This window comes from Myxine glutinosa, chromosome 3, assembly GCF_964187855.1.
Source record: "Myxine glutinosa chromosome 3, kmMyxGlut1.1, whole genome shotgun sequence".
Classification (NCBI taxonomy): Eukaryota; Metazoa; Chordata; class Myxini; order Myxiniformes; family Myxinidae; genus Myxine; species Myxine glutinosa.
The window spans coordinates 99,153,496-99,181,367 of record NC_136263.1 but is presented as its reverse complement, the minus strand read 5'-3'; the positions used below and the strand labels follow the sequence as shown (position 1 = coordinate 99,181,367).

Sequence of the window (27,872 nt, the reverse complement as noted above, 5' to 3'; positions counted from 1 at the left end):
CAAATTTGTTTTATCCTCAAAAATAGACTGCAGTGAACACACATTCGTGCTAAAAGATTGGTCTTTAAAACCTACCCTTATGAAGGGGGACAGAGGACTACAAACACACAAACGGACATTGTGTTTTATATAGTAGATGTTAGAATAGGTCATTGAAAGGATCAGACCGTGCATGACATTATAATTTTGGATGAGGTCATGGAAAAGATCAGAACATGCGTGATATTATATGGTAGATTAGGTCAATGAAAAGATCAAACCCAGCCTCGAAACCTGGGGGGGGGGGGGGGGGATTGGTGGGGTGAGTGGGGTGGGGGGGCTCACATATGTCAGGACCCCAAGTAAAGTTTCCCTCACATTTGTCAGGACCCCTCCAAATTTATTTCAGTTTAGTGTTAAACAGCATTAGTGACTGTTTAAAATAGTAATCATATGTGTTTGTGGTTTATAATATTTTACTTCTGGTCGGGGCCAGTGCTCCCACGAAATGCCACGATACGCTATTTATAAACGTTGACACGGAAACATCCCTTGGGGAGGGAGAGATATTGGCATTAATTTTGTTTTGTAATAACATCAAGATTAAGCTTTTGGTATTTGAAGCGTCCTTGGAAAAACGCCACGCTAAAGCTCTCTTAACATGGATATACACAACGCACAACTGCATTGGTGGGGAAAACCCCCTTGGCAGAGAAAACCCTTTCGAGGAGGTGGGGGGCAAATACATTTGCTACAACCTTCACTGTGTGACCCTTAGTCCTCCTGTGAGGTTTGGTTGAGATTGGATAAGTAACGACCGAATGTATCATGGTCAAAAATTCTCAGACAGACAGACACACAGATACCAAATTGTGTATTTTAGTGTGATGATTTTATTGGTTGGTCACGTGTGTTGATACCTCTGCCACATAAGGTGTATGGAGGTTATGTTTTCACCCCTGTCTGTTTGTTTGTTTGTGAACAGAATATCTCAAAAAGTTGTGGTGGGATTCGGACGAAATTTGGCAGAGATGTAGCGTATGTGACAAGGCCGAAATGATTAGATTTTTGTGAAGATCTGGATTCGGATCCGACTACTAGAATTTTTAAAGTGATTCTTCCCCATTGGGAGATCGGGCCAAAAATGATACACAGCAGGATATCTCAAAAAGTTGTGGATGGATCTGGACGAAACTTGGTGGCCAGGTTGTGTTTCTGACAAGAAATAATCGATTCGGTTTTGGTGAAGATCTGAATATGGATTCGGATTTGAGAATTATTTAATTTTTAAATGATTCTTCACCATTGACTGATGGGGCTAAAATCGATATAAAGCAGGAGATCTCAAAAAGTTGTGGATGGATGATTTTGATTAAATGTGATTCTGTATTGTGATTTTTCTGGTCTACTCTGGGATACAAAACGTAAACTGTTCACCTGGCAAGGTATGCTCTCTGCTGAGTGCCGTTCTAGTTGGTAGCGGGTTGTCGAATGAAACTCATTGTGCATTTTTATCCGGTGTGATGTGTTGCAGGAGGAAGTTGAAGACTTCAGAAAGGGGAAGCAAATCACTGTAAAGCCAGCGTTATGTATCAAGCCTGTGTTACACTTCCATGAAGTCAATCTTCCTTGTGAGTTTGGTCACTGATTTCGGTGCACTGGATGCACCTTGGATTCCTGTAATCCTAATTGACCTATAACCACTGCGGTATTATTTTGAGGATAATATTACTGTGCGTTGTCTGCTGAACTCTAACCCCTAACCGTATGTGTTCTGTGCATGACTGCTAAGCTCCATGCCCTGAGCAGTCGAGGCAGAAAATGTTTCCATCCAAACAGATTCAAACATTTGATTATTTATATGCAAATGCTCTCCCCTCTGGGCTGGTGCACCTGCCTCACACCTAGCTCAGCTTCACGCTGTAGAAACCAAAGCTTTTCATTATCTCCCGCGATGAAGCTGATTCTGAGGGCCTTTCACTCACCGCAGGCAGGTTGGTTACCTTTCTGTCTCTACTGACTCCTCTCTGGCCTAGCTCTCCCCTGCTCTGTCTCAGTGCTCTGTCCCCTAAATATTCCTTCAGGACGCACAAGATCTGCTAGCAACCCTCTTCTGGGGAAACTGCCAAAATCAAGACTCTCTGCTCACCTTTACGCTTTCATTCCTCTTTTTTCCCGCCTCTGGAACAAACTCCCACACTCTCTTCAATCCCACTCATCCCTCCTCCCAGGTCTTCAATACTGTTGTTCATTGTCAAAACATCTGTCTTTCCCCCATCCAAAACCTCGTTCTTTTCTACACCCGTTAATACACCCCAAATCCACCTCTTTCAATCTCCAACTTCATTCCTGAAATTCATGGTGTTGTGGAAATCAACCAGATTCACAACGTGTTCCATATGTATGGTTTAATCTCAATCAGATCTGTACATCATCCTGTAAAGTACATCAAGCAACATACATGTCAGGATCTAGGCATCATATGAGAAGATTGAATATATCAGTCAATGCAAGCAAACCTAGAATATAGACGGGTACGTACCATTCAATTCTACATGGCATTGTATAATGATGTCGCAGGAGTGGCCTCGAGTCGCGGACGTCCGAGGTCTTATAGACACCGCCCAGCGGTTTAAGGGAGCACCAAACCTGGGTTCAACTTTGGTACAATTTCACCACACATGGTAGTGTCCATTTGTTTTATACCGTTGTTTTATACCATTCATGGTAGTTTTATACCATCCCCCTCACCCCCCTCCCCTCCAAGCCATCTCCCTTCCACAGATCTACTGATGTCCTTGTTCTCTCTTGTGTGCTTCCCTCTCTCTCCCCCTCTTGTCTCCAGCTCCCTTCATTATATGTTTTATCTGTCCGTTTATGTTTTTTGTGTTTAATATGTTAGCTCTTACACGAGCCTCGACTTTGTATACAAAAAAAGAAGATAAATAAACAGAAGATTTGATCTAGGTTATAATGCATGACAACAATAATTCCCTAACCCCGAGACATAATTCTGAATGAAACCTTTGTGAAAGATGTGACATGCAGTGGGGTACAAACGTCTTTGAGACCACTTGACGTAATTTTTGGAGTGCAAGTCTATGTGGAGTTGAAGTCGATTTAGCTAATTTCCCCATCTTTCTGTCGTTCATTCATAGATAAGTCTATTTGGAGTATAAGACAAAGCTAAATCAACTATTGTAGTTAACAAAACTGTTGGTAAGGTCAATGGAGGTGTTGATTTTTTTCCTGACACCCACCATACGGTATTTCCAGGGTCATGAATATTAATGAGCTGTTTTGTGCATATTATATGAATTTCTTTGTGGGACAACCTTTTGGATAAATGAGGAATGTATATAGTTTTTCAACATGTATCATGTAGAAATACAGTATTTAAAACAAGCTACAGAATCATTATCAGCACCGTCTTAAACCGTATATACAGTGGACTGCAAAAGTATTCACCCCCTACCAAGAATGCCACATTCAGATGAATTACAAATTTTGTCGAAACGATTTTTCCAACTTAACGTTTTTACTCATAAATGAAGAGATCAAACTAAACACTGTTATAGTTGAAGGAGTTTACATGTCAGGAATACCTGAAAAAAACATGTACAATTCAAAATTCACTGGTTGCAAAAGTATTCAGCCCCTGCAGTCAGTACTTGGTGGAAGCACCTTTTCTAGCAATGACTGCTGTGAGCATTTTTGGTTAGGTCTCTACCAGCTTTGCACAGTGAGATGGTGAAATCTTTGCCCATTCTTCACATGAAAATTGCTTTAGTTCTGCTTTGATTGGAATCGTTGATGGGCTACAATCTTCAAGTCTCGCCATAAATGTTCAAGTCAGAACTTGTTCACGTCAGCTGCTCGAGAACATTTATTTTCTTCTGATTAAGCCACTCCAGTGTGGCTTTAGCGTCGTATTTCTTTGGATGATTGTCCTGCTGAAATGTGAACCTCCTTCCCAGTTTGATTCATGGCTGACACAAGCAGGTTTTCATGAAGGATTCTCCTGTACCGTCCATTGTGCCTTCTGTTCTGCCAATCTTGCCAGTCCATGCTGATGAAAAGCAGTCCCATAACATGATGCTGCCACCACCATGCTCGATGATGCTGCCAGCAGTAGGAATGGTAGTTGACTGGGTGATGTGCAGTGTTTGGCTTGCGCCAGACATGACACTGAATTTAGACCAAAAAGTTCAATTTTTGCCTCGTCTGACCACAAAACCTTTTTCCATATGCCTACAGTATCATTAAGATGCTTTTGTGCAAATTCCATATGAGCTTTTAGATGTCTTTTTCAGTAATGGCTCCTTTCTTGCCATATGTCCATGAAGGCCAGCTTTGTGAAGGGAATGAGATGTTGTTGATTGATGAACACTGACCCCATCTCAGACATGGAGCCTTGTTAAAGTCGATGTTGAATTTACAGTTACATCCCGAACCAGTTTCCTGCTTGCCCGGCTGCCGAGTTTGGATGGGTGGCCTGATCTGGGTAGAGTCTCAGTGGTATGATACATCTTCCACTTCTTAATGCTGGATTTCACCATACTCAAAGGGCTAATGAGTGACTTTGAAATCTTCTTATATCCCTCTCCTGAACGGTGCTTCTCAACCACTTCATGTCTGACCTCTTTGGAATTCTCCTTGGTCTTCATGTTTGCCTTGTTGGTTGACCAAGTGAGTTGTACCTTAAAACGCCTTAGATAAGTGGAGTAGCTTATTTTTTCTAAGTTAAACCACTGATTACATACAGGTCAAACCGATTACACTTATTTTGTAACCTTTCAAACAACTAATTTGCTCTTGAAGTGGTTTAAGGTTAATTAATTAGACAAAGGGTTTGAACATTTGTGCAAATGAGAATCATTTGGTTTTCTCTGTTAATCCAACAAGTAGTTTATGCAGACTCTACATATTACGTTTAATTTGAATGCATCATGAAATAAGCTCAGATTGCATTAAATGTGAAAACTTTGGAGGGAGTGGGGGGTGAATACTTTTGTAGGCCACTGTAACTCGATTCCGACTACAAGTCGAGGCCTGGACTTCCGGGGAATAAAGTATCGACTTGTACGCCAAAAAGTACAGTAAATCGGTGGCAAGCTTTCTCATACCATGATTTGAAAGAACAATTTTTCATCATATTGGAGATATTTATTCATATTCTTTTATTTATTGTTGATTGTTTTATTTATTGTTTGTTTTATTTAACTTTGTCTTAACAGAATAAGAAATGCATTTCGAGAGAGTTAAAAATTAATGTGAGCAGTTTGACTATGCTCTGGAATACAACACTGTTGGGGAAAAAATGGAGTTGAACATAATCCATAAAATAATTAAATCAATCCCAAATGGAGTTGAGGCAGCTTACAAGGCAAAACGGGCTCACACAGATAATTATTGATTATACGTAAGGACAGATTTGATTATTATTTTTTCATATCATAATAAATGTTTCTGTATGCTAGTACTTAAGAGTTAATGGAAATCCCTGAAAAGTGCTTTTGGTTTCATACTTTAACGATTTATTTTGTTACATCTAATTTAATGAATTTGCTGTTGGACTTGGAGTTTGTTTTTTTTGGTTACTCCATTGTATATAGAATAAAATCTTAACTCCTCCTATTGCTGCAGGTCTGCTAATAACCCACAAAGGTCAGGGTAGTTGCAAATAATGAATATGAATGAATGAATGATCGTTTTAAGGCCATTTTCCCCGCTAGAGCGGGGGTTAGCCTTGCGGGCCCCATGACAATCATGGTTCCCTGTTTGAGGCAATGTTTTTATGGCCGGATGCCCTTCCTGACGCCAACCCTTAGTCGCCTCTTACGATGCACAGGGACACGGTGTACCTATTCTAAACCGGGGTACACACTGGGATCATTCATCCCAGCAAGCTGGTACTCAATTTGCCGACCTCGGAAGGATGACAGGCTGAGTCAACCCCCCTGGTGTTAATTTAGCGATCGACCGGGATTCGAACCCAGGATCCTAGGATCCCAAGCTGGCACCCTAACCGCTAAGCCAACACCAGGCTTAGTTGCAAATAATAAAGAATGGAAAGCAAGGATTGAAGTAAATAAATGTTAGGGTGATGCAGTGGGGTTGATGGTTTGATCCTGACCATGCCTGGCCTCTTTGGGTTAAATCCTGTACTTTCAATTCTCAACTTGGGCAAAACCCCAATTGAAACACACGCACACACTTGCACACACCAGCTAGCACACACGGAGATGGATACTTTGAGACCTGGGTGGCCTCCTCCGTTCCTCCTTCTGAAACCAGCACATTGAGATAATGACTAACGACACACGCACACGTACACGTACACATACACATACACATACACACACATATATATATATATATATATATATATATATATATATATATATATATATATATATATATATATATATATATATATATAATCGTTAGATTAAATAAGACGCGGACGTAGCTTCAGGACGTCGATCTTTAATTGTCGACGAGCTTTCGACCAACAAAGGTCTTCTGAGTCTACAAAAACAGCAGGCATGTATATCAGTCAAGTGTGTATGGTGATGTGTGTGAGATGTGTGATGTGAGTAAAAAATTGCATACAGAAGGAAGAGCCACGCCAAAGTTCACTCACCAGCCCCAAGTTCGACGGAAGTGACCGTTTGCATCACAGTCACTTCCGTTAGGGTGCACGTGCATATACAAATATAGAGATATACATACATAAACGCACAAGCATATATTCATATCCCATTTATATTCATATAATATATTTATATATTTATATAAATGACATATAAAGGTAGAATGAATGAATGAATGAATGATGAATGAATGAATGAATGAATGGGTTACGGTTAACAATTTGATTGGGTTGATGTGGGAACATGCTTTAGTCATCAAAATTTATGCCATGAGGGACTTTTGTCCGAAGTTTGTGTATCCAAAAGGACTCACGTTTCAGAATCGTGGTGTGTGATCGATTTGTGATTGATTCAATGGCAGAGATCTGAATGTCATTTATAGAGTGATCCGGTTGATTAAAGTGTATCGTGTAAGGTAGAGATTTGCCCTGACTGGTGTGGAAGTTATTGATTTCTGACCGGGTGTTATTAAATCGTGTGTAGAGTGTATTTTCAGTTTTTCCAACATATTGTTTGGTGCACTTTTGGCAAGTGATTAGGTATATGACCCATGTAGATTTGCAGTTCATATAGGAGGTGATGGGGAATTTTTGTCCAGTGCTAGAACTACAGAATTTGTTTCCTTCTAGTAAATGTTTGTGAATAATACTTTTTATTCACAAATATTATTTGTGTTTCACATTTATTCACATTCACAATTTCACATATTTATTCACAAGTATTATTCACAAACATTTACTAGAAGGAAACAAATTCTGTAGTTCTAGCACTGGACAAAAATTCCCCATCACCTCCTATATGAACTGCAAATCTACATGGGTCATATACCTAATCACTTGCCAAAAGTGCACCAAACAATATGTTGGAAAAACTGAAAATACACTCTACACACGATTTAATAACACCCGGTCAGAAATCAATAACTTCCACACCAGTCAGGGCAAATCTCTACCTTACACGATACACTTTAATCAACCGGATCACTCTATAAATGACATTCAGATCTCTGCCATTGAATCAATCACAAATCGATCACACACCACGATTCTGAAACGTGAGTCCTTTTGGATACACAAACTTCGGACAAAAGTCCCTCATGGCATAAATTTTGATGACTAAAGCATGTTCCCACATCAACCCAATCAAATTGTTAACCGTAACCCATTCATTCATTCATTCATTCATCATTCATTCATTCATTCATTCTACCTTTATATGTCATTTATATAAATATATAAATATATTATATGAATATAAATGGGATATGAATATATGCTTGTGTGTTTATGTATGTATATCTCTATATTTGTATATGCACGTGCACCCTAACGGAAGTGACCGTGATGCAAACGGTCACTTCCGTCGAACTTGGGGCTGGTGAGTGAACTTTGGCGTGGCTCTTCCTTCTGTATGCAATTTTTTACTCACATCACACATCTCACACACATCACCATACACACTTGACTGATATACATGCCTGCTGTTTTTGTAGACTCAGAAGAAGACCTTTGTTGGTCGAAAGCTTGTCGACAATTAAAGATCGACGTCCTGAAGCTACGTCCGCGTCTTATTTAATCTAACGATTATATATTCAATACAAATGAGACGCCCTGCTCGTACTTTGGAGTTTCTACGATTTCTTACAGTTATATATATATATATATATATATATATATATATATATATATATATATATATATATATATATATATATATATATATATATATATATATATATATATATATATATATATATATATATATATATATATTTCTTTATTTATTTATTTATTTATTTCTTTATTTATTTATATATATATATATTTATTTATATTTATATATCTATATATATATATATATATATATATATATATATATATATATATATATATATATATATACATACATACATACATACATACATACATACATACATACATACATACATACATACATACATACATACACACACACACACATATATACATACACACATATATATATATATATATATATATATTGTTGCGGATCTCAGAACGTTGGCCTTCGTGCCAAGGGGGGATTAATCCCTTTGTCTTTTTACTCGCCGACACGATCCGGGGCTATTACGTTCCTTCCGGTCAGCGCTGAATAGGGTGGTAGGTCAAATTGGTCCTATTACCTAAGTACCAGCGCCTTCAGGGGAAGCAAGGAAATAACCCCACCCAAACCACAGTTTCAGTGGACACGCCGAGCGAAAGCGAACCGCGATTCGGGCCGTTAACGGGAACTAACCCGATTGGAGCGGTTCCTGATCGTGCCACGCTTACCCAATGGAGAAATCACTAAGACGGTCGAATTAAGAGGAAAACAGGAAGAACAAGTAATTTAATACACACTTGGTACAAAGAAGAGGAAGAAGAAGCAGAAATGTACAGTGAAGAGGAAGAAGCAGATACACAGGGCAGCCAGCCTTATACAGTCTTATACTTATCCCCTGCACACGGGCCCGTTCACACTCAGTCACACTCTCAGACTCACTCACGGGGTTTGTAGATGGACAGGCGATGGTCCCAAGGATCTCGTTCACAGCTCGCTCCGGTCCCCGACTCGTACTGTGGAGGCGATGGTAGATGGCAGGCAAGATCTTCGCGTGTCGGTGGCGTGGATCGGACAATTACATCGGGGAAAGGTAGGCTGGGCTAACGGTTACGTTGTGGCTCACGGCCGCGTATGTAATAGAAGGACCGGCGCTTGATATGCGCTCCCCGTAAGCCCACAGCCAAATTCCCACCGAGCCCTTGCAAATGATCAGGATAGCGCGTCTCTCACGATAGTCCACAAAGGCGCTTTCCCCAGCGAGTCCTGGTAACCAACAACGCAATGCGCTCCAACCAAGTTCTTGTAACCAACGATGCAATGCGCTCCAACCAAGTCCTCAAGTCCTTCAATACCACGTAAGTCCTTTTATAATGATTTCCACTTGCGAGTCCTGTTTAAGGGCTTTGCGCTCGCGGTTATATAGCGCCGCTTCAGCCAACCCTCTCAAATCTCTAGCCACGCCCTTACCACGCCCTATCAGGCCATCTCACCCGAGCCCTGGTTGGTTGTTGGGGTCTTACCGGCTCCGCCCTTGATGACTGCCTGACGTGGCCACACCCACGACCTCGCGCTCCGCCCCCTTTTCGGGCCTTACCTCGTGGCATTTGGGCTGGTTTGAGCGAAAGCCCAAGGGCAGCGAACGCTACTGTCAAGCAAGGTGCAACAACTGCGAGCATCCTAATGCGAGGGGCAATGGGGTGCAGACTGGATGGTGTGCAATGGAGTCGATTGGAGGGAGGGCTGCAGAATGAACGGGGCCTACTCTTATTTGTTTTACACAACGCAGATGATAACTATTGGAAATGGCCTTATCTCACATATACTAAGAAATAGCTAACGTTCTAAGGTGACCTACATGTTGTTTGTGGCCTAACTATGGGGTGCAACCTTTAATGATGTTACCTGTGTGGGTTCTCAAAACCGCAAACACACACACGCACGCACGCACGCACGCACGCACGCACACACACACACACACACACACACACACACACACACACACACACACACACACACACACACGATAATATTAAATATCGTCTCTGTATGTCTTTCAGCATACGTTATGGATGTCATTAAAGAACAAAATTTCAAGAGCCCAACTCCAATTCAGGCCCAAGGCTGGCCCGTTGCTTTAAGTGGGACCGACATGGTTGGCATTGCTCAGACTGGATCTGGGAAGACTTTGTCGGTAAGTTGGCAATTCTAATGTCCTCAAATGAAGTGCTTTGTATGTAAGGATTGTTTTAAGTGCCTCTTCTCGCTTGTTCTTTTTTATATTTGCAGTACTTGCTTCCTGCCATTGTGCATATCAACCATCAGTCACGAATCGATCGTGGTGATGGTCCTATTGTAAGTAATTGTGTGGTTTGGATGGGGGGATGGGGGGGGGGGGGATAAAGAAGGTTGGAGAGTAATTGTTTTTGGGAAAAGAAATAGAGGAGCATTTAGTGTTTTTTTTTTGTTTGTTTGTTTTTTTACGTTGTGCAGGTATTGGTATTGGCACCAACGCGTGAGCTGGCACAGCAAGTGCAGAAGGTGGCCCTGGAATTTGGCAATACATCCCGTGTTAGGTGCACATGCGTCTATGGAGGTGCACCCAGAGGCCCTCAGATCAGAGATCTTGAGAGAGGTAAGTTCAAAAAGGGCTTTCCCCTCATCGACAATTTGTGCTTTCCTAAACCGTTGAAGTATTATTTTCCCGACGTAAATTTCCTTCTCTGTGTTTTTAATGAGCATCTCATAATTGCCTACAGTAATTCATTGCTCTTCAATCAAATCCAATTGACTAATATCAGTTTGCACACCGTCACTAATTTATTCAATCGGTTAATGAGAGTATTTTAATCGCAATTTGAATGGAAGAGTTTCGTTTTCAAATGGAAAATGACTAAAAATACAACTTTCAAAATTCAAAATATATCATTTTATTCTACTTTTTCTGTCAATTGTCTTCATTCATCTGAGAGACAGCAAAACAGTGAAACCTAGAACCGCACTTGGTAGAGCGCACACCTCTGCCAGGCTGAACGGTCTACGTTTTGTATCCCACTGATGGGCCAGATCTGCATCTGGACCTGAACCAAAATCAATTCAGATGGCCCTTATAAACCTAACCAACTCAACCACCAGGTTTTGTCCGAATCCATTCATAACTTTTTGACATATCCTGCTATATATCGTTTTTGGCCTGAATGGTGAAGAATCACTTTTAAAATTCTCAGATCCCAATCTAGATCCAGCTTTTCAACAAAATCAAATCAATTTGGCCTTTTCGCACACCCAACTTGTCCACCAAGTTTCATCCAAATCCGTCCACAACGTTTTGAGGTATCGTGCTCACAGACAAACTGACAGGGGTGAAAACATAACATCCATCCTCCTTCGGTGGCGGAGGTAAAAGGTTCGTATTCCCTCCCAATTGTACCCAGTGGTGTGCGTCATGCATCAAATGTGCAATTTTCAACCCAAGATGATCTGTGAATGTTACATGTGCAAGCTATGACACCGTCCATAAGAAAGTGTTTCATTTTGCACCTCAAATCTTGCGGCATGTGCAGTGGGTGCTTGAGATGCGTATGATTGCAATATGCAGCAGAATCTGATCAAATTTTAGATTGTAATTGGTACACCTGACCGAATCGCTGATTCATTGGAGTCTGGCAAAACTAATCTGTGTCGATGCATGCACTTTGTTTGAGATGAGTCCGATCGTATGTTTCACATGGAATTTGAACCATGGATTCACACGATTGTTGAACAAATCCAATCGTTGTGATGCCCTTTGTGTGGGAGGGTCGTGCTGCTGGAGATGTACAGTTTGTAAGCCAATCAATCCTGTTCTCCCAATTGCTTTATCCAAACAATTTGCTGGATTCCATCCAAGATGTGATGCTGGGTGGGGAGATTGAAAGCCTTTTGGCTAAATTGGATGTTTTACTCTACCGTTGCAATTCCCTCTTTGATTTACACTGTTGTCAATGCTTTTTGTGTCTGCATAGGCTCAGAGATCATAATCGCTACGCCTGGCCGACTCATTGACTTCCTGGAGTCCGGCAAGACTAATCTGCGTCGCTGCACATACTTGGTTCTGGATGAAGCAGATCGTATGCTTGACATGGGATTTGAACCACAGATTCGCAAGATTGTTGAACAAATCCGGGTATGAATCTTCGTGCATTGTGGAGTTTGCAAGCTTAAGATAAAAGTGGAATGTTTCAATGTATAAATTGCTCACCGTTTTCACTCGTATTTATTTTAAACCTTGAATGTTCCCCAATATGTTTTAATTGCAATTTTCTTCAGATTAAAAACTTGAGGGTATTATTTACCATGACATTTGTAACTCTTGGTGAATGCACGCATTACGCTCCTCCAAATTTCTGAATGCATGAGGTCACTTGTCCTCAGACCCAGAATTTGAAGGAAGATTTATTGTTCTTTTAATTGCAGGCCTTTCCAACCATGGATTGGCCGTCATTATTCTCAAAGATTTGTCGAAAGTGACTTGGCACACACATGCAACCTAACACATAATGTAGATTATTAGTTTTAATTAGTGAGATCAATTTTGATAAAACAATAGCTGAAACTGCATATATTCTTATTTTCATATGCAGCACATGGTTGTGGGTAGCATCATTCTCTGGGATTGCAGTTAGATGGTTTTTATTTTTATTTTTATTTTTTGTATTTTTTTTATTTTTTATACAAGATGGAGGCTCATGTAAGAGCTAATATGAATCACAAAAAACATAAACGGACACATAAAACATAATAAAGGGAGTGGGAGACAAGATGGGGAGAGAGGGGGAAGCACACAAGTACAACAGTAGAGAACAGGGACATCGGGAGATCTGTGGGAGGGAGAGGGCTTGGGGGGACGGGCAGGTGAAAGGGGGGGTGGGGGGGTGGGAAGGGGAGAGGAAAAAAACACATGGACACTGCTAGGACTTCCAGGAAACAAATTGGTATTTCAAAAAAGTGGATCTGGGGTGTTTTAACGGGTGTAGAAAAGATCAAGGTTTTGGATGGGGGAAGATAAGAGATGGTGGTGAACAGCTGTTTTAAAGACCTGGAGGGAGGAGTGGGATTGAAGAGGGTGAGGGAGTTTTTTTCCAGAGGCTGGAGAAAAGCGGAATGAAAGAGTGAAGGTGAGCGCAGAGAGTCTTGATTTTGGCAGTTTCACCAAAGAGGGTTGCTGGCAGTTCTTGTGCATCCTGCAAGAATATTTGGGGGACAGAACACAGACAGACCTGGGGGAGGTAGGCCGGAGAGGAGTCGGTAGTAGACAGAAAGACCACCAACCTGCCTGCGGTGAGTGAATGAAAGGCCCTCGGACTTAGCTTCATCGCGGGAGATTCCAATGATTTTGAAAGCTTTGGTTTCAACAGCGTGAAGCCGAGCTAGGTGTGAGGCAGGAGCACCGGCCCAGAGGGGAGAACAGTATTCCATTGATCTGCGGACGAAAGCCTTGTATGTGGTGAGGAGCTCAGGTGTGCCAAGGAATGACTTCGCACAGCGGAGGATGCCCAGTCGGCGACTGACTTTGGAGGCCAGCTTGGAAATGTGGTTTTCTCAGGAAAGATCATGGCAGATAGTGAGACCCAAAAGCTTGAGTGACAGAACTACTTGGAGAAGAGTGTTGAGAAAGTAGATGGAAAGGTTGTCCAGTCGGTCTTTTCAGAGAGACATAGTAAGAGTGTGAGATTTGTCAGGATTGAAAGACATGTTCCACTTTTTTGACCAGTCTGTGATTTTATCCAGGTCTGCAGAGAGTGAGGAGGCTGCAGACTGCCGATCTGAGGGATGAGGTATGGAGCGGCAGAGAGTGGAGTCGTCAGCAAAGAGATAGAGAGGATTTTCCAGAGAGTCGGAAAGATCATTGATGAAGACTTGAAAAAGCACAGGACCCAGAACACTGCCTTGAGGAACTCCAACCTGAACAGGAAGGGGAATGAATGAATGAATGAATGAATGATCGTTTTAAGGCCATATTCCCCGCTAGAGCGGGGGTTAGCCTTGCGGGCCCCATGACAATCATGGTTCCCTGTTTGAGGCAATGTTTTTATGGCCGGATGCCCTTCCTGACGCCAACCCTTAGTCGCCTCTTACGATGCGCAGGGATACGGTGTACCTATTCTAAACCGGGGTACACACCGGAACTTCCTGAACAGGAAGGGGAGATGAGAGAATTCCATTCAGGGCCACACGTTGACTGCGACCGGTGAGGAAGTCCGCAAGCCATTCGTGGAGGTTTCCATGGATACCATAAGAGGAGAGTTTGGTGAGCCGAGCGGGGTGCCACACTGTATCGAAGGCATGTGATATGTCAAGGGAAACGGCTCTGTTTTCCTGTCTTGCATTGAGGACATCCATCCATTGTTGAGAGAGCAGAAGCAGCATGTCCAGAGTAGAATGACCCGGTCTGAAACCAAATTGATGATCGGAGATCAAACCATTGAAGAAGAGGAAGGATTTAACATCAGAAGTGATGATCGATTCTATGACCTTGCTGATTATTGGGAGCAGGCTGATTGGTCCATAGTTTGAAAGATCTGTTTTTGCACATTTTTTGTGTAAAGCTGTAATGTTGGCTGATTTTCAAGCAGATGGCAGATAACCTTCAGCAAAATAGAGGGTGAAGAGAGCAGAGGGAGGATGTGATCGAGCAGCAGAGCAGGATTTTAGGATATGTGGGCTGATGACGTCTGGTCCAGTTGCAGAATCATAGTCGAGGTTTGACAGAGACGTATCCACGTTGTCGGAAGAGAAGGACACAGAGTCCAGGAGCAGCTGGGTTCGACTGGGTAAGGTGGGTACAGAGAGCGACTGGTTTGGGACACAAAATTTTGAGGCAAACACAGAGTTGAGGCATTCGGCTTTTTCACGTGCGGTGTTGGCTGTGTAGCCATTTGAGGTAAGGGAGGGGATGTCAGGGGAACAAACACCAGAAACAGATTTGACCAGATGCCACCAAGATTTGGAGGAGGGAGATGGATTTGAGAGTAGAGAGATATTGTTTCCTGGCTCTCCTGAGGGTAGACACACACTGGTTCCGAGCTTTGTGAAAGGAACGGAGATTGCCTTCCGTTGGATGCTAAATTTGCTAAATGTAGATGCAAAATCCAGCGCTAAATTTAAAGTGATTTGATCAAGTGTGTGTGCACATTTTATTGTATTTTTTGTGGTGGTGTACATGATGCGAGATTTTTTTTCCCACTTTTACTTAATTTGTGGTTATTTGAGTAAAAATGCTTTTACATCATGCTCAACAAAAGTCAGTGCTTATATGCTGCAATATTATTCCATAAATAATTATTCATCATCGCTGAACCCACCACGCCATTAATGCACAGTTTGAATGATGAACGCAATGAACACACCCCGCCCCCTCCTCTTCCCATCACACGCATCTGTAATTCCCACTTTACACAATCTATTTGACAGCCCGATCGTCAAACACTAATGTGGAGTGCGACTTGGCCTCGTGAGGTGCGCCAGCTCGCTGAGGATTTTCTCCGGAACTATGTACAGGTCAACGTCGGTGCCTTGGAGCTTTCGGCTAACCACAACATTCTGCAGATTGTGGACGTGTGCACGGATAGTGAAAAGGATGTCAAGTGAGTGCCTGCTTTGTGTCTTCCATTTGTTTGGTTTGTTTTATAACTTGTGCGTTTCTAGTTTTTCATGCCCATGCCGAGGAAGTCACCCCGTCATTGTTTTCGGGCTGTCCGTGCGTCTGTGATGGGTTATCGTTACCGTGATAACTTGAGAATGGCTGAACTGATTTAAGTCTCAAATTCGATCATGTATGCACTATGATGTAAAGACTATCCGATTCGATTTTGCAGTCAAAAGGTCAGAGGTCATGTCAGGCAAAAATGTGATACTTACGAACAGCTGGAGGGATTCAAATCAAATTGGTGCAAGTATGTATAATGATGTAATAATGTGAGTGGAGGCATATCAGTCGACGTCCAAGAGTGCCATTCCAGTTTAAATTTGTGAAAGCATCTTGTGAAATAGTCCATGGTAAAATCTCTTTCCTTAATAACTTAATAATTGTGTTGAATCACATGTTGCTGCATATTTTATAACTTGTATAGCTCTTACGTAACTTGAAGTTCCTTTTTGCCACAACTTTATTGTTAGAGTTATTAAAAAATGCGCATTTGAATTTTTGTTTTGGTTGTTGATGTTTTTATGTAGACTCATCCGGTTGATGGGAGAAATAATGGCAGAGAAGGAAAACAAAACAATTATATTTGTGGAAACAAAACGGCGATGTGATGAGTTGACAAGACGAATGAGAAGGGATGGGTGAGTGCTCGTATAAGATCATGATTGGCAGAATTTGTTCAGCCATGTACCTCCTGTGTAACTAGTGTGTGTTGTGGTACAGGTGGCCGGCCATGTGCATTCACGGTGATAAAAACCAGACAGAGAGAGACTGGGTGCTAAGGGGTGAGTCATATCATATTTTCCTGTCCCGCTATCCTTGTAAATAAACCCTTGTATTATTTTCAATTTCCTTCTAAACCCGGATTCCCGTTTGAGTTCGTTCCCTCTCCAGATAAGCGCTTCTGCCTCTTCTTCTTCCTTCTCGCCCCCGTGCTGTGATAGCAAAATCCGTATTTGGTCGTCGCGTCAATTAAAGCCGTTTGGTCATTCGCGAGCCCTGGTATTAACCGGAGGGTATTCGCACGACAATATGTTTTCCCCTTTTGGAAAGAAGATGCTAAGGTTTTGAGGACAAATTGGCATGAAATCCAAATATACTACAGCAATGCCACTTTTTAAAAATCTCTTGAAATCGAACTGCACCATAAAGTCACACGATGAAAATTTACAATGTGATTCATTTGATGTCAATTGATTAGAAAGTGCCACACCAACACATCTTTGAAAGTAACAGTCAATCATGCCCAGCAGTCAGTAGATATGGGCTGACAGGTTGGCCGAGAGGAATGGACACTGGCCTCTAAGCAGTATATCCTGGGTTTGAATCTCAACCTAGCTATAAACTGTCATTCCGGTCCGGTGTTTCACTTTCATATGCCGTCCCTCGGATGGAGGTTAAACGGTTGTCCCATCTGCCAGCATTCGTTGTGGACATTAAATAGCCCATGGTGTCCATCGTGAAGAGTCGGCAAGCTAGCGCCGGCACCCGGAACAAATTAAAAATTCCTGCCCCAGCCCACAGAGGGCATTGCAATTGCGGCACATGAGCACCTTCAGCCAATGATGCCCCAGAAATGTAGTGCTGCATGCGAACGAAGAAGAAGAAGAAGAAGTAGGTATTATTATGCAAGAATGAAGAGCATACGTGAAACAGGCAGTTTTAATATAATAGTAGTGTTTGAGGCATAAATGGAAACCACAGAAATGTTGTCGATTATCTCGATGTGTTCTTCATGTGATATATGATTATGGAGTAGAGATCTTGCTTTACCGTAAATACGGCGATGAATGTTACCTCGAGAACATCAAAACACATGGGCATTAGCACAAAGAGGTCTCACTAGATGTGCTGCTGCTTGACATTCGCTGCTGAGAATCGTTAACCAAACAAAAGATTTGAAATGGTTATCGGGGCACAGACATTAGGATGAGCAAAATTCCTTACAAGATGGATGGAAGTTCAATTTCTCTGGCAACATTCAATTGCAGTTTGTTCGATGGCAGAGAGGAGAATATGTTAGTCGTTGTACGTTATGTCCAGTGAGCCATGGTGGAAGATTGGTACTTTGGGGCCACATCTCATACATTTCATACATTTCATACATTTCATTGCATACTGTGTGGAGGAAGTTTGTCAAAATATCTTCAGTAGTCATTGAGTGACATAAACCCTTTACCACAGAGAGCAAGTAAACAGCCTTACTATAGTCATCGCGGAAAAAAAGTTGAAATTACACTGTTCCATTGATTTATTGAAGCGAGCTCTTCCCATGGCGGGCAGTCAAAAAGTATCTCTCCCTGACATAATTTCCTGCTGGATTGATGAGAATGAGCTTTACGAGGTTGAGGACGTCAGATTAAAATGTGTTAGACGTTTGGACAAAAGGTTCAATTAAGAAAAGAGACAGTGAGGTGGGGAAAAGGAAAAGCCAAAGAGGAAAGAAAAAGCGATTCTGTTGTCTGCTGGTGTGTACTAGGAAGACGTATAGCGCCTAACAACCCTAGTGCTTGTCCATCCCAAATCTACTAGGTATTATTCCTCGCAAATCTACAAACTCTACATACAGATGGTGATGGAGGGCATCAGCCATTCCAGCCCCTCCCCCTGTCCCTGCCCCTTTCCCCTCGAGTTTTGCAGCCCCAGCTCCTCATTGTCTTTGCTGTCCTTTTATGTTTTCTTTGTTAACCTTTTCAACCAGTAACACATTCATGATGTGATTGCAATTCCTCGTCAATTGAGTTGTAGGTGCATTGTTTGTTTTAACTACAGTGTCCATTAATGTGCACCTGTGCTTACATATATTTGTGTGTTTGTGTGCCTACACGCGTGATTGACCTTTTTCTTCCCCGTGGCATACTTTCCCTTTGCTCCTGCCCTTCTTTATTTAATTCTCACCTCGTGGGTCGTGCATTGGCGATTGGGGTGGTGGGAAAGTCGGCGCGTGGCGCCATCACATACACACCTAGGGCGGGAGAGGTCATGTGTCCGAGTGCATGGAGAATTTTCCTCTTCACGTTGTTGTGGATTTTAGGTTGCCATCGGGGCTGCACCATGATTAAATTATCAATCAAGCAATAAGTGCACTAATAATCTTGGTGCAGAAACTATTGACCAACGAATACCTCCATGCAGTGGTTTACTGCGTTTCTATAGTAACGTCTCCAACTCGGCGTCTTGCGAAGTTAATGTCATATAGGCCACGGTTTCCCCTTTTGGGAGACCGAGCCTGTTACAGTACATTTATTTTGCTGGCACAAATGCGTTTTTTGTGTAATAAAAGAAAAAAAGAAAAAAAAGTGCTCCACTTAAGAAGGAATGTTCATTGATAATGGTGTTTGTTCAGCAGAACAAGTGTGGATGCGTGGCCTTGTTAGAAATTTCTCAAAAGTATGATAACCTCTGACAACCAGCATAAGAAAGTTGCACTTGTCTAACCCTGCATGTCATTATTTGTGAACTGAGGCTGCGTTATTGTAAAAATAAATGATGCTGATGCTGGGTGATAAAGAATAAAATTTAATTTAACCCCACACTTTCTGCCTTCTTCCTAAACCCCTCATTTTTTTGTACTTGTTTTGCAGAATTCCGTTCCAGTCACTCTCCCATCCTCGTGGCCACTGACGTTGCCTCTCGGGGTTTAGGTTTGTAACACACTCTTGCTGTGTGCCCCTTTCCTCAAGGGGCAGCATGGATGCCAACCTATGAAGATCAGACATTTTGAGCTTCTTTGCATCCGCACTCCCTCTTGTGTGACAGCGTGTGTGTGTGCGGAATCGTAACCCTGCGCTGTTTTAGTTCCTCCCCGTGCTTAAGGTGCAGTCCCTGGCCGTGACAGGGCCCAGGCTTTCCGTGGGGACTTGAGTTGGTCGGAGGATTGCCTGTAGCGGGGCTCTCCGCCGGCCGCCCCGCCCTGCCTGGGCCACCTGTCTTGGCCCAGGGGTGCGCTGCGGCGCAGGTCAAACGAGCTCAGTGGCACTGGTGCAGGCACGCACTGGCGCTGCATTCTACTAGTTCTGCGCCCGTGCAGGGCTCATGGCCGGTTCCTAACCTGGCGGCCACAGCTGGCACGGAGCCCTCGCTTGGCAGCTGAGGGTTTTCGTGTGCTGGCTGGTTGGGGTCTGGAAGTACGTGACTCACTTGTTTTCTTTTATCGTTGTTTCTTTTTTTCTTTTTTCTTCTCCTTTCGTTTGGTTCTTTCTTATCCAACTTTCTCACGCACTACTGAGTCCTGTGGTTTCTTCTGCCAGTCTTTGTTGATATCCCATGTTTTGTTTCATCAACATTCCTCTATTGTCTTATTTCTCACTGCATGTATTTCTTTGTGAATCACCCGTCCTCAATATCCTTTTCTTTCTCCATCCTAAACATGTCTTACCAGACTTGTGATGTACTTTTTTTTCCCTCCTTGGACTTTCATCAAAACAAGTTGGAGTGTTAATCAAAATTTGCTTCTTTCAGCATTTCAATCCTCACTGCAGGTCAACTTTGTGGTTAGCCCATGTCGTGTCATGACACTGGAAATATTTTGCAGTTACTTTTACCATTAAATAGGATGTTATATAGGTTAATAAGTCGAGTCTGAGAGCATATGCACGAGCAAATGCCATGTATGGTGTTCTGCTTTGGTTTCATCTTCATCTATCATCAACCCAAAAATGCTTTGAGCTGACTCCCTACTTTGCTCATCTGTGTAGCATTCGGGGCGGTTGTTGGGACAGGCATGTTGCTGGAGGATGCAGGTGCACGAGCCCGTTCGTGGAGCACACTCAAGCACCATTGCACCATTTGTCGTGGGTTTCTTTCGTTTTTGTGGGAGGGTGAGGCAGCGTCATGGTGGTAGCCTTGCCTGCACTTGTCATGCTTAGGCCTCAGATCCGAATATTGGGAAAGTCAAATTGAGCTATTTTTTAAATCTGTTTACATGGTCCTGGCATGTGATTAATAATTATTGGAGTTGAGCAATAAGCTTGAACACTACTAACATATGACACTGTTTTTGAAAATGAGTACATTGTCATAAATACAATTTTCGTTGTCAATTATTTTATTGCCTTTTTTGTTACGAGAATTATAGTTTGCTGCTTGTGATCGTTGAACTGTGCCAAATCGCTTCTTAAATGGGCATTTTCCCCAGTATCCTCCTTGTGAACATACATTCCATGAACCCTTGGGCGTTCACTGGAACATTTGACCTCTTTACAGATGTTAACGACGTGAAGTTCGTGATAAACTACGACTACCCAAACTCATCAGAAGACTATGTCCACCGCATCGGCCGGACCGCGCGAAGCAGCAAGAAGGGGACTGCTTACACGTTCTTCACTCCATCAAACATTCGCCAGGCCAAAGATCTGATCAGTGTGCTCCGTGAGGCAAAGCAAACTATAAACCCCAAGCTCCTGTCGCTGTCTGAGGAAATTAGAGGGGGAAGACGTAAGTATACTTTTGAATAACGAGTGATGAGCTATTTCTTTTTTCTTGTTGCAGTAAGAAATTAATTTTGCTAAACTTAATTTTGTGATTCCTTTGAGAGGTGTTCAAAATGACATTAGGCTTTTAAAAATATATTTTTTTTAGCCCAACTGGGAGTATAGGTTGAATTAATTGATGTTAGAGCTCTTGGTTCGAGAGCGCATACTTCCGCCAGTCTGAACAGTTAACGTTTTCTATCCGACTGATAGGCCGGATCTGCATCCGGACCTGAATCAAAATAGAATCAATTCTTCCATGTCACACAACGAACCTGTCCACGAAATTTCGTCTGAATCTGCCAACAACGTTTTGAGATATCCTGTTCAGACGGGTGAAAGCATATCCTCCACCTACCTTTGGCGGTGGAGGTAATGAAGTACATCAAATTAACTTTTGACGGCATAGTGTTTGAAATGTTGTTGGAATAGTTTAATATCTGGATAAAAAGAGGTTCCATTCCATGTTCCACATAACAGCTTTTCATACTCTTGTAGATTTTTTTGTGTGTCCTGTTGAAGCAAACGCTGTCTAATCGGAAGATGCAGAGGTCGCCCGCTCACTTTTGCGGTCACTTTTGCATTGTCTCGTTTGGGTCTAATTCTTGACCCAACTCTAAACTGTCAGACTGGTGCTTCACAGATAATGTGTTGCATCACAATGCGTGCCGTTTCTCGGGTGGGTGTTTAAATTGAGGACTCCTCTGTTCGCATTGTTGTTGGTGGAGAGAATAAAGTAATGAGGGTGAGGGAGGGCATCTGCTGGTACGTCTCCCCTTACCCATATGTGTAGGTTAGCTAGTATGGTACCGAAATGTGAGCAACGAGTGCAGAGGGGCACTTAGTTCCTGCATGGTGGCTCATCAGCACTCAGTCGCAAACTGGCTTTCTGTCTCTGTCACTTTCTCAGCAGACTCTTGAACTTTGCTCTGCTCCAATCTGACGCTGTCACCCTCGTACAGCTACTCACCTACAACTGCTTCTTTCCACCTGCAGGCTTCCATCCTTGTAGCACCTGCCCACGGTGACGGTCTCGCACCACCGAGTGACGTGCCCATGCGTGATACTAAATTATCCGCGCCATCCGAAAACAGTCTTAAAGCAGAGTTTGGACTTGTGGGGTTCGTGGGAGGTCATATGATCATAAAAAGAGGGGAGGAGGGATAAAATCAGATAAACGCAGGCTTCGTGAATCGCCGGGGTCCACATGATTACTAGATGGCGTCACTCGCATGTTTACAAAGACCCACCCTGCCAAGGCAAATTTCACAGCACAAGGAAGAATGGTGGTGGTTTCTCCAGCAATTATACACCACCAGACTGAGGCCCCTCCCCTACAACTGTGTGTGTTGTGTGTTGTGTGTTCTGCAATTTGGAAAATCACTGAAATGAAATTGCGTACATACGAGTCTCCTGAATTGATTTGGTCCACTGACGACAACACAACAACATGCATTTTAAGGCCATTTTCCCTGCTCGTGCGGGGGTTAGCCTTGCGGTGACAATCTTCTCCATTTTGCCCTATTTTCTGCATCTCTCCTTGTTAACCCCCTTGCCCGCATTTCTTCTTCCACCATCTTTAGCCAAGTCTTTCTCGGTCTTCCCCGTCCTCTACTTCCTTCTACATTCATTTCCATCACTCCTCTCAACCAGTCACTTTCATCCTTCCTCAACACATGACCAAACCATCTCAACCTGTTCCTCTTCACAGCATCCATCACAGGCTCTATTTCCATCATCTTTCGCAATTCATCATTTGTCTTCCTCTCTCTCAACGATACTCCGCACATCCACCGAACCATTCGCATTTCCACCCTTTCCAGCCTTCGTTGCTGCTCTACGTTCATTACCCATGTCTCGCTCCCATAAATCATAACACTTCTCACACATGCAGCATACACCTTTCCCTTCAGCTTCAACGACACTCTCCTCCTCATCAGCACGCCACTCACTTCCCAAAACTTCTTCCGTGCACATCTCACTCTTGCAACCATTGCCGAGTCTGATCCACCTTTTCCATTCAGCATGTCTCCGAGGTAGCAAAATGTTTTCACACCTTCCAGCTTCATGCCGTCTCCAAGATCCAACTCAACATTTCCTCCATCTGCAGCTCCCTCTGTGCACACCTTACATTTGAATGTAGCTGCCACACTGGTTAATGACCCTCTCAGACCACTACATTTTTGATGAACCCACTCAGCGCACATTGTACATTGAATGGAGTTCACTCCGACAACCTTCCTGCACACAGCACAGGGCCACTTCCCAGTTCTTTCCACCTCGCCACATGCTTTACCACTTGCCATCACCTTCGTCTTTCCTATATTCACCTTCAGACCTTTTGTCTCCATACATTCCTTCCACTTGTTCATCTTTTCCTTCAGTCCATCCATACTTTCCGCAATCCACACCAGATCATCTGCATACAACAACTCCCATGGTAAACCCTCCTTTACGTTCTGAGCCAGCACCTCCATCACAGCTACAAATAGTAGTGGACTTAGTACCGACCCCTGATGCACTCCCACCATCACCTCAAACTCACCACTGTTCCGGTCCTTCGTCCTTACAGCTGTGCGTGCTCTTTTGTACATTGCCATCACTACACTGATCAACCATTCCTCCACTCCTAACTTCCTCAATGCCCATGTCAATACTTCGCGTGGAACCCTATCGAATGCTTTCTCCAGATCAACAAACCCAAGAAACGACCTCTTCCTCTTCTCCATGTACTTCTCCTGCAACTGCCTCACAATAAAGAGCGTGTCTGTCATTCCTCTTCCTGGCATAAATCCAAACTGCATTTTGTTGATCTTCACCTTTTTCCTTATCCTCCTCTCCAACACCCTTTCCAATACCTTCATTCCATGCTCCAATAACTTTATCGCTCGGTACGAGCCACACTCCAGAGGGTCACCTTTCCCCTTGTATAGAGGGACGAGGGTACTCAGTTCCCAATGCACTGGAATGCGGCCTTCTTTCACCACCAGATTACAGATCTCTGTCATTCTCTTCACACCCCAACTTCCTGCTGCCTTCAACATATCTCCTACAACTCCCGTCGGCCCTCCCGCTTTTCTACTCTTCATTGCTTGTATCGCTTCCTCAACTTCCTTCTCAGTTATCTTCTCTGCCGGTCCTAAAACTGGGTTACTCTCTATGTTGCCATCCCATTCATTCTCGGTATTCAACAGCATTTCCATATATCTTTTCCATCTTCCTTTAATTCCATCTGGGTCCACAACGATTTGTCCCACTTCATCCTTCAAGCAACTCACCCCCATCACACCTCTCTTTCGCTATCTGCTTTTTGCAATCATGAATACCACTCTCTGACCCTCTTCCGAATCCAAGCTTTCTCCGAACATTTTCCTACATGCCTCCTGCGCCTTTGCTACCTCTTTCTTTACAGCCTTCTTGGCTGCCTTATAACTTTCATGCTCTGCTTTTTCTGCTCCCATACCCTTCGCCTTCTGCCACTCCTTGAACTTCTTCCTCTTCTCGTCAATCCTCTTTCCAACTTCCTCATCCCACCACCATGTTTCCGAGTGCCTCGGTGGTCCTTTTGTCCATCCACATACCTCACCAACGGCTCCCAACAGACTATCTTTCATTGACATCCAACCACGTTCAAGCTCAACCACATCATCCTCTACCCTACTCAGCCTCTCTCTTAATGCCTCCCTTACTGACTATTACTTACTTTCTTATGACTTGTGACTCATGACTGACTTATGGTTTCTTATGACTGACCTTACTGACTATTAGACTATTGTTCAAAATTATTTATTTTAATTGAAATTGTGCAATATTGAAAACGTTTTTTTTCTCTTCCTCTTCAATACTTCAGTGTCATGTGGTTGCTTGTACTTGTCACATGCTGATGTGGGTGTACCCCAACAGACAAATTATATTTGTTTCCTTTGTTCTACAGATGCCGAATATACAGGAACTAGCAGAAGCTTGTTGTTAAAAAATACCATGGTATTAAAAAAAAAAAGAATAAAGAAAAAGCCTTTTCGCCTTGCGTTTGGTTGATAGACCTCAAAATGGGAGATTGTATATTTCTTAATAGGAAAGAAAATTATTTCAGGAGTGATTGAGGTAATGGTCTGTATCTTATACACCACCTGGGTTCAATTTATGTTGTTCGATTGAATTTTTTTTTACAATTTTCCCGAAGGCTTGGATTAATTTGAAGCAACTTTTATTTCATCATTTTTCTCTCCGAGGAGCGTTACCGTGTTTCAGGGTGACAGACAGACAGCATTAGCCTATTATATATGTAGATTGATGGAATTGTCGCTCACTCATTCGAGGCATTTCACATTTCATTTTGAAAACAGGTTGAAGATCCTTGTTGGTAGATAGAGAGCATACTGCCAGGCTGAACAGTTTACATTTTGTATCTATCCTATTTATGGGGTGGATCTGGATCCTACCTGAACCAAAATCGAATGCGCTTGTTCTCGTCACCGAACCAATGCATCCACCTTTTTTTGTCGTAAGTCTTCCACATCTTTTTGAAATATCATGCTATATATCCTTTTTGGCCCTATCACTCAATGATGAAGAATCACTTTAAAAAAAATTAAACCGTTGCATCGGATTTGGATATTTACCAAAATCGTACCAATTCTTCCTTGTCACACACCCAAGCTGCCCATCAAGTTTCGGCTGAATCTGTCCATAACTTTCTGAGATATCGTGTTGTACGTCGTTTGCGGAGCTATCGCTCGATGGTGAAGAAACTTAAAATATTCTTGGATCCAGATGCAGATTCTTCCTTCACCAAAATTTGTCCTTAACACACAGCCAACCTTTCCACCAAGTTTCATCCAAATCTAACTTTTTTCGATATCTTTCTCACAGATAGACACAAACGGGTGAAAACTGAAAGTGTAGAGGTAATAACTACAGTAATAGTGCCACCACAAAATACCGTAGGGTGTATTTTAACAATGAAGAGGTGCTATGTCACAAAGCACCTTGTTTTGCCAGGGTGGTGTGCCTCTGGCAACCACTTTTTTTGCTCCGGCGAAGGTTTAACATCTGAACTGCTTCTCCCTGCTTCTCATTGGTTAGCAAACCTCAATCAACCTGCTCTTTAGTTCATTCGTCCATTGTTGTACCTGTCTGCCGACTAGTTCTTCATTCCAGCTTAATAGATTTGCCATGTTTCACACTAGCGTCAGTTGTGTTCCTCCTCCGTCGACCAAGACCGTCGAGGTACACTTTCTCTCCTTGAAACTCATTTTTCAAAACACAAAGCTGATGCAATGACTGTGTGTGTAGCACGTTTTGAGTGAAAGCAAGAAGGGGGCTTTTGGGGTTGGAGACCGCAAGTACTCATATCATCGATGGTAAAGAGACATGTTCATTGTATATGTGTCGATCCAGACTTAACGACATTTTATCTTCTCATTTTGACATTCCTAATCACAAGGTTGTTGAATCTTGTTCCTCTGGAATCTTCGTCCAACCTCCCACTCCCCTCAACCTTTAGTGATAAATAATTATTGGAGTTGAATGTTTTCATCGGAACGATCAATTTTTGGAAGTCTGAATGAACATACGTGTTTCTCAGGTGCTTGTTTTTGCCATGTCTATGAGATTATACGAATGCTTGATGGGAGCAGGTATATAATTGTATCGTTCAAATGTCAGAGCCACTGTAAAAATGTGATTACTCCCTCGTGACCAATGCAACCTCATATTCTTGCAATTTTCTGCTGTTTGTTTGCAGCCCGTGGTGGACGTGGACGTTTTCGTGGAGATCGAGACCGTGACGATCGACGTGATCGTTTCCAAATGGGAAACGCAAGGCTCTTTGGTGGCGGTCGTGACAGAGACCGGGACCGGGACCGGGACCGGGACAGGGACCGGGACAGGGAGAGAGACAGAGACCGGGAGAGGGACAGAGAAAGGGACAGGGACAGGGACAGAGAGAGGGACCGTGACCGTGCACGTGAGCACGAGAGAGACCGAAACAAACGCGACTCCCGTTCAAGCCACGAAGGTGGCCCCGGCAATATGGGTCCACCTTCCTCTGACGCTCTACTCGGCATGCTGCACCATCCTGCGCTGACTTTGAACGGGTGTCCGCTCCTCTCCATCAGTTCAGAAGCCTCAGACCAGCTAGATGCGACACAAGACCAAGTACCGTCACTTATGAGCCTGAGTTTTGCTCCAAACGGTCAATCGCCTTTGAGAAAAAGTTGATTGTTTTGTGACCATTCTTACCTGATTCAAGCAGCCTCGCATTGCTGTAGGTCACAAACTTTTATTGTTATTATTATTATTATTTTTTTAGATTCCTGTTGAATAAGATTTGCAGTTTTGTTAATTTGAGTACCGGTATATTGTATAAATAATATGGTCATGAGTTTTCAGTTTAATTGATGTTTTGCATATTTCCATGTTATTCATTCTGATGGTAGTTCAAGTAAAGCTAACACCGTTTCATGTACTGAAAAATAAAAACTCTCCAGATGTCATTGACAG

At 42.8% G+C, this 27,872-nt stretch overlaps 1 protein-coding gene across 4 annotated transcripts in view; it reads left to right on the top strand.

Annotated features, from left to right (window-relative positions):
- The window catches only part of LOC137423341 (putative ATP-dependent RNA helicase DDX5), a 38,489-nt gene extending 10,624 nt beyond the window's left edge, over positions 1-27,865 (top strand). The window contains exons 3-13 of one of the 4 annotated variants that reach the window (XR_013622862.1): positions 1,514-1,610; positions 10,274-10,407; positions 10,503-10,568; positions 10,707-10,848; positions 12,218-12,378; positions 15,666-15,838; positions 16,428-16,538; positions 16,621-16,682; positions 19,482-20,024; positions 21,103-21,333; positions 27,115-27,865. Coding sequence is in view for 2 of the 4 variants with exons in the window: in XM_068110376.1 (XP_067966477.1) it covers positions 1,514-1,610; positions 10,274-10,407; positions 10,503-10,568; positions 10,707-10,848; positions 12,218-12,378; positions 15,666-15,838; positions 16,428-16,538; positions 16,621-16,682; positions 19,482-19,541; positions 21,103-21,333; positions 27,115-27,590 (1,713 nt within the window). In the remaining 2 variants the exon portion in view is untranslated. Of the gene's footprint in view, positions 1-1,513; positions 1,611-10,273; positions 10,408-10,502; positions 10,569-10,706; positions 10,849-12,217; positions 12,379-15,665; positions 15,839-16,427; positions 16,539-16,620; positions 16,683-19,481; positions 20,691-21,102; positions 21,369-27,114 lie in introns of those variants that run through there. The other 3 variants (XR_013622863.1, XM_068110376.1, XM_078774319.1) reach the window with 3 other exon arrangements.
- Positions 27,866-27,872: the final 7 nt, after the last annotated feature.